Source organism: Nematostella vectensis, chromosome 8 (genome assembly GCF_932526225.1).
Source record: "Nematostella vectensis chromosome 8, jaNemVect1.1, whole genome shotgun sequence".
In the NCBI taxonomy this organism is placed as follows: Eukaryota; Metazoa; Cnidaria; class Anthozoa; order Actiniaria; family Edwardsiidae; genus Nematostella; species Nematostella vectensis.
Genome location: NC_064041.1, coordinates 15,572,895 through 15,580,951, shown reverse-complemented (window position 1 = coordinate 15,580,951; position 8,057 = coordinate 15,572,895). Strand labels below are relative to the sequence as shown.

Genomic DNA, 8,057 nt, shown 5'->3' with positions numbered 1-8,057 from the left:
ACTTTACCCCTACATCCCGCTACTCTACCCCAACATCCCACTACTCTATCCCTACATCCCACTACTCTACCCCTACATCCCACTACTCTATCCCTACATTCCACTACTCTACCCCTACATCCCACTACTCTACCCCTACATCCCACTACTCTACCCCTACATCCCACTACTCTACCCCTACATCCCACTACTCTACCCCTACATCCCACTACTCTACCCCTGCATCCCACTACTCTACCCCTACATCCCACTACTCTATCCCTACATCCCACTACTCTACCCCTACATCCCACTACTCTACCCCTACATCCCACTACTCTACCCCTACATCCCACTACTCTACCCCTACATCCCACTACTCTACCCCTACATCCCACTACTCTACCCCTACATCCCACTACTCTACCCCTACATCCCACTACTCTACCCCTGCATCCCACTACTCTACCCCTACATCCCACTACTCTACTTCTAGTCCGCTACATCTAAACTTCTGCCTTCTGTTCTCTTTATCAGTGCACCCTGATCTGCCCTTTTCGGTGGCTGTTTGTTTGCCATCTGTTTTTTTAGTGTACTAGGGGTTCCAATAGAGGCCATTCTGAGAATTGCAACAATGATACTTCACTTACGAAGGTCTCGAGTTATCAACCACCAATTTGAGCAACCCGTCATTTGCTTTTTTCAGACCAATCCAATTAACCGAAGACTTCGTGATCGTCGAGATAAAGTCGTTCACTTGCGCACTCGGGATCTTTACCAGGTCTCCGCCCAAAATACCACAGGCAGCTCGTGCATCGGCCCAATTCACTTGCTTTGCGTCGGTCCAGTAGCAAGAGTTTTGGAACTTTTTCCAGCCAAGAGGGCAGAAGACTGGGGAGAGGGGAAAAGATTTGAATTTTAAATTGCTAGTTGATATCATAATCATTATTATTATTATTATTATTATTATTATTGTTATTGTTATTGTTATTGTTATTGTTATTGTTATTGTTATTGTTATTGTTATTGTTATTGTTATTGTTATTGTTATTGTTATTGTTATTGTTATTGTTATTGTTATTGTTATTGTTATTGTTATTGTTATTATTATTATTACGTTTCATAACTAGTTATGGCTAGGCATCTTCGGATATTGTCTTTTAGAGTAGTTTTTGGTGTTTGTATATCTGCGATTTGGGGTCTTGTATTCTAGAATAACCAATGCTCCTTTTCACCTACATTAGAAAGAGACAAGGGTGGAAACAGGAAACTCGAAATCACTCCTTTCGAAACCCAAAGAAGCCTAAGCCATTGTTGGCTCGGTTGTCTTCGGCTGTTGCTCTGAAGCGACCGAGGCCCGCTCGGCCGATGAAAGTAGCCGTATTAGAGATTGCCGTAATATTATATTTCATTTGATAATGACTTTAATAGCGGAGCCAAGCGCGGCCGCAGGCCGCGCGCGTAGCCCCATAGGCATAGAAATATGGTATAGGTATGCGACTTGGTTTTTGTGGTCATCGCGCGGGTACCCTGTGGTGTCACTCGCCAGCCAGTCAGCCGCGCGACTCCCAGGCCCCACTCGGCCCCGAAATGGCGACTAAATACAAGCACAGAGCAAGGGAAAAGTTCTTGTCGATTATGCGATGATTATTTCTTTTGCCTCAAATTTTGTGACTTTAGGATAAAGTCAACTAGAGGAGACCTACTAACATTCATTTACGCCAAGATTTATCTGGTTTTAGCTAGTAAATTTAAGCAAGTAACAGTTCACATTAAAAAGCGAACAGAACCACAAGAAAGCGAAAAAAAAAACAATGTAAGGTGAGTTTCGGACGACGATTTGTATTGTCTATTGAGGATATGACAGTTATTAGGTTTTTTGTTGTCCTTTTTGTATGCTTTGAGAATGCGAGTACTTAACTTAGTAATCAAATTATTTGAGTATAACAGGTTTTGTTTTGACATTCGTTTTATCTATATTCTTGATTGTGTTGAATATAATACAATACAACAAAAACTGGAATTCGTCTTTAATAAGAATTCTTCAGGGCAGATTGATTGAGTTGAGATATTTCATAAAGGCTAACCAATATCGTGTTGCATTTGTCTAATACTGCTAAAAAAGATCGTTCTTGTATTTATATCCTGTGCTCTTAGTCCTAAGAAGATACATATCCTTAGAAGATACAGCAGCTTCTTCAACTTACAAGAGAAATTTTCCTTACCGAGGATAAAAAAAACCCTATTTTCAATATGTATTGTTGTTATTGTCTGCATCTTGCATCTCATGTGTTTATTTTTTTTCAAATAGTTGTGGAAAATTAGTTAGATTATAAATAAAAAGATTGTTTTGAAAGAAATAATAAATAATTGTTTTCACTCTTTTATGAACCAGGAACTACCTGAGGGCCAAGATGAATGCTAAAGACTGGAAGACATGAGAATTATAAATCATGTCTTGAAGAGAACAGTAGGATGTTCTTATTCACTAGTCATTTGATACCCCAACACCCATGGTCCCAGGGAAGGGTGGGGGATTAAACTTAAATAAAAGCCTGTTTCCAAGTTAAGAGTCAAAAACAGTCAAAACAATCACCAATCTTGACATATTCTGGTTAAAAAGTAATCTAAAACCCCACATTAACCCCTGACTTCCCCAGGACCATAAGGGAGGGGGCGCAAATGACTAGTTCATTACTATGTGATTCAGCAGTACACACTCATAGGTTTTTTTAGAACAAGATACTCATATAATATAAAACTAAAAACAAACTTTTGCTTTTTAAATAATAAATTTGTAAAGAAAACAGTTTTCTATCAACCTAAAGATAATGGGAAAGGGGATATTTTAGAAAAGTACTGAATATAATATCACACTATTGTTATTATATTTTCTTTTCAAACATTTAAGGAAGAGTCATATTTCTTCCTTTTTCTTCTCCCTGTTGACTATTTTTATGCAATCAGAGCATCAGCTCTTTGCTATTTCCCCTCTACACCAAAAATAAATTAATGAACAAATTTGATTTTTAAATTAGAAATTTTCCTTTATTACTTTCACTTATATTTTCTTTTTAGGATTTTCTTTCCAAGTCTCTTGCCCATTACATTTATTTTAGATGTTTAGATTTATTTCATTGGAATAGTTAGATCCAGGGTTTCTCAAAACACCAAAATATAATGCATTACTGGATGTATATTTGTAGATATTAATTCCCATGGGGATGGAAAATCACCACTTAAAATGGTACATTAAATCTTTAGCATTGCATCTTATCTAATATTGTGTCTGAAACTATATTCCATCTTTGAAATCCTGTTTCATCCATTGTTCTTTGCAAGAACAAAGCTTGTCAGAATGTAGCTTTACAAATGTACATTAATGGAACTTTTATTAAGGGAAAGGGTTTTTTAGGGCAAGATACTTAAACTTTTTAACACTAGCAACAACCTTGTTCTTTTTCAATAATAGAATTTTGTTCACATAGCTTGGATAGCAAAGACATGGCCTCTTTAGAGGCCTGTGGTGGTGAAAGGGTTAAGATAATGGGAAAGGGGAAATGTCAAGAAATGCTCAATCAAATTATTTTCATTACTGTTATATTTTTTCACCAAACCTTTCAAGTTGAGTCAATTCACTTTATATCTCCTCTCCCGTCGATTATTTTTTAGTCAATTGATATTCTTTGATTCCTCTCTACCCCAAACAAAGATCAATGAAAGGGTTTGGTTTGAAATTAGAAGTTAGCATTTTCAATCTGTTTTTTCTTCATTGTATTCATTTGGGAGTAGGCCACCAACAACAAGGCCACTATATGGTAAAGTGGGGTGCACCAATATGTAATGCATGAAAGGAAATATATTTTTGGATTTTAATTTCCATAAATTTTTCTGAATATTTGGTCCAATTAAGGAGAGAATCCCCACTAAATCAATACATAAAAATCAAAGTATGGCATCTAAACAGTCTAAATATATTATTTTGAATCTTTGGAATGCTGTTACATCCATGACATTTTCTGCACAGGGCAAAGCTTGTGGGAGTATTGTTTTGATTAAAAAATAAGATATTTATAATGGAACTTCTATGATGGGACATAAGAATTTACCATTAGACTCTTGACAACTTTGACAGCCACACCAGGAATTGTGTTTGTTAACTTTGATGTACTGCATAATTTAAATTATTGAATAAGGCCTGGATCCATTTGGTTGGTACAATAAATAAATCTCAGTAGAGAGCGGGATCCTAGACCCCCCAATAATACCTTTGATCAGCCAACACAAAAGGTGTTTATTCTGGCTCCGCTTTTAGGCAGTGCCTAAATCTATATATTAACTCATTTGATAATTAATTTAAACCGAAAGCTAAAAGCTGTATTAAGAAAAGAGACAAAACGATATAACGTAGTGGCTGACTTCAAATTCTAGGCACAAAGCATAATATGACTGCAAAACCACCTGAACGCATTTATATTATACTTATTGCTTTTCCATATTTTTCAAAACTTCCTTTACGTGTATTCAACTGTAATAGACTTGTTTCCAATTTATATTACCCTAGATTTTGTCACAAAACTAAATCTCAAACTAAATCACCATATCAACAAAACATCCAAGAAGCAGGACAAAAAAAATGAATCATGCCGCGCTTTCTTTCTTTCTTTTTTTTTTCTTTGAATAAAAGAACCGTTTTTTCTACGTGTTAACATTCATCTTGTTTCTAACATTAGTACTACATTTTGCATTAAAAAGTTTTTACATTTTGCGTTATTTATTACATAACAACTGGTTTTAGGTAGTCAAAAGAGTCACAAGTTTTCACAAGAAGCAGAACTTGCGTTCGGTTTTGACCATGCGTAAACTTACCTTCCGGACTGATCACGGTGTAAATGGAGTTTTTCACGTCCCAGCGTCGCGTTGGAGCCGTCTGTTTCGTCGCGTTGTTCAAATCGCACTTTTTCTCCACTAACCAGAAGTTGATGCTGAGGCAATTCTGATCTTCACCACACTTAAGGTTGCATTCTCCAAGACTTGCCGCGTCAATAGTCTTGTAGGCCGAGTCTACTAACGCCGTGTTTTTCTCGGAATACCCCTCACTGCATTTCCTAGCATGTGAGACCAAATCATGATGCCATGTTCCACATATTAAGAACGTGGTCAAGAGCGTCAGATATCCCATCATTTCAAGGTGGCTGACTTTATTTTTCAGAATGAAAATTTTGTCATTTTCAAAATAAATAACGCAAATCTGAGGAGCTTTGGGTAGCAAAAAAACAATTGCTTCGAGGCGTTAACACCTGCCAGGCCTAATCTCTTTGACAGCCCGTTTACACCAGCACGCCTCTGTTCACTTCTTTTGTTTTTATGCCTCCTTCGATGAAAACACGAGAGAGAAAAACGAAAGAGATCCGAGCGAAATAAGTAAGATGGCGCCCGATCACCGACCGGAGAGGGTTTTGCACGATAATAACACCGAGTACCGCCTGCAAGCGGGAAGTACTTTATTCTATTAGAGTATAAGGGCGTGTCTATCATTTGTAGGGCGTGGTACGGACCTAAGCTACCTTGGAATATAGGGGGCTAGTGCAATAATATGTCTAGAGCTTTCATATATCCGAGATATTAAGATCACCATAAAGCTATTTATTTTATTCCACATTACCGCCACCAGTCTCCCTTTTTCTCATGATTATACACCTCGTAGAGTGTAGAGAGGAGGGAGGAGGTGGATTGTACTTTTTAACTTCATCACAAGGGCTTCTCACATGATATCAAAACAACGGTTCCCAAAACAACGTCTTTTTTCTTCGCTGATTTGATGTCCTGTAAACAATAAAAGACAATGCGCCCGTGCTTTACGACTCCGCGGACGACAGCGAGCCCCAAAGGGACCCAAGAAGACCAAATAGACCTGAATGTTTTTTTCATCCTATATCTGAGCGAGCTGTGCGTGGCGTAACCGTATACAGACCTGGGATCCTGGCTATTGCCTCCCCATTAATGCGCGGGTTGGAATACCTTGCAAGAGTGTTGTACAGCATATTCGCTCGGGAATATCGGTGCTTGGGGCCTTCGGGTTCTTTACAGCCTTCCGTAAAAGCCTTGTGCTGCCATACCGATTTCCAACCCCTTGGCTTCCGTCATTCTAAATCTTTGAAGCAGAACCATGATGTAGTGAAAACGTAGTGCATATGGAGTGGTTTTTTCAAGAGTAGTGAACCTCAAAGCTTTACAGCGCGATGCACACTAGCGTGGCAACTTTGACTTCGTGAAAAAAAAAATAAAACTAACCAGATGCGACAAACGAACTATCTGATTGACATGAGCTTTGCAAGCCAATTATCGTTGAAAAAACAGCAACAAAGAACGAAGTTAATAACAAGAAAAACTACTGTGTTTTTTCACATGCTAATATCTGATAAAATATTTTTTTCGTCAACTTTTAGCCCAGTGAAGTACAAAGCAAAAATGAGGTCCGTTATCGCATTATAAAGGGATTGAAAACTCTGGAATCTTATTTGTGTTTTATACTTATGTTCTTTGAAAAATGAGTTCATGGGTACATATTATAAATTTAGCAAGAAACGCAAAGCCAAAAACAAAGAAAGTATGTTTTTTTTCTATAGACACAGGTAATTTATAGACCTACTTTCTAAACTGTCGGCATAGATGGAATTCTCTTCTTCTTTGACTCGGGAGGGACACATCTCCTTGTTAGCTCTATTCAAATCACGACACTTCCATTCTACAGAGCACTCTTTGCTGGGGGCACGTGCCCCACCCACCCCACCCCCCAAAAAAATTATCCCAAATTGTAAGGAAATTAGGGGCATGGCTGTGCCTCCGATATCTAATGTTTCTGTATTGTGCCCCTCCAATATTTGGAGACCTGCTACGGCACTGGTTCGCATGTGTCAGAGACCGAGTTTATATCAACCCCACAGAGAAAAGCGATGCTCAAAAAAGCATCACTTTTCATCGCGACTGTTCTCAGAGATATCAGAGATATGTTCGTTAAGTGTAGTGATGTACATAACAAGAACACTAAAAATGCAGCAAACCATAACTTAGTACTTCCAAAGGCTCGCACTACATTAGCAAAAAACAGCTTTTAGTTTGTAGCAGCTAAAAGGTGGAATGCATTGCCACTAGAAATCAAAGAAGCCAAGTCAATCACCGCCTTCTCCGCAAAACTAAGAGAATACATCACAACTCTGTAAATAAGTCTATAAATCAGCAAAGGATTGTTATTGTAAGTAGTTTCGTCAAAGATTTTGCTGTAAACAGATTTGTAAATAGCTTTTATTTATTTTGTTTCTGTTGAGGGCCATGCGTACATTATCATTGTGATATTAAGTGAATCCCTCCTTAAAAAAGGCATCTATCTGTCTATCTATCAGTTATCAGAAAAAAGGATCTTATGCGGTAGGGAATAAATGATATTTTGGCTATGAATAAGCCGAAATGAGCAAGAACAACTGACTTTGGCGTAATGATTAATGCAGGTTTGCAATAGTCTGCGAAATCTCTCTGAAAATTTCCAACCCTTTGGCTTCCGTCATTCTAAATCTTTGAAGCGCTAACCACTTAAAAAGCACCATCTTCAAGGGCACAAAACGGATCTGTTCCGCAGCCCGTGTTTTTTTTTTTACTGGCTGGGAAGATCTAAGACCCCTTGGTTGCTGGGGAAAAAATCGTAGCGTCTGTTTCTGTTTTCAATATTTCGTCGCAAAAGTAGTTATGCTTTGAATATTTTCTGTGGGGCTAGAGTGTTTGCTGGTAAAAAAAAACTCGATCCTACCGGTTCTGCTGGCTATTTTTCGTTTGCTGGAATTCTTTTGGGAGCGTTTTTCTCCCCGATGGAGTGGCGATATCTAAACGATGCCAGATCTATAGCTGGATGACATCTGCACATTTTTATACATTGCTGGGGAAAATGGGTACCGTCTTGCTGGCTGGGAAAAAATGCCTAATCTCTTGCTAGCTGGAAAGAAATATGTCTTACCACTGCTGGCTGGGAAAAAAATTAAGGGTCTTTCCTGGGAAAAAAGGAACAGATTTTTTTCCCAGCAACT

General features: G+C 38.2%; 1 protein-coding gene across 1 annotated transcript; it reads right to left on the bottom strand.

Moving 5' to 3' along the window:
* Nucleotides 1–479: 479 nt before the first annotated feature.
* LOC125570157 (macrophage mannose receptor 1-like) lies at nucleotides 480–5,301 on the bottom strand. The gene is made up of 2 exons (XM_048731309.1): nucleotides 4,849–5,301; nucleotides 480–870 (listed from the first exon to the last, which is right to left on the bottom strand). The coding sequence occupies exons 1-2, from the start codon at nucleotides 5,162–5,164 to the stop codon at nucleotides 626–628; spliced, it is 561 nt and encodes a 186-aa protein (XP_048587266.1). The 5' UTR covers nucleotides 5,165–5,301; the 3' UTR covers nucleotides 480–625.
* Nucleotides 5,302–8,057: the final 2,756 nt, after the last annotated feature.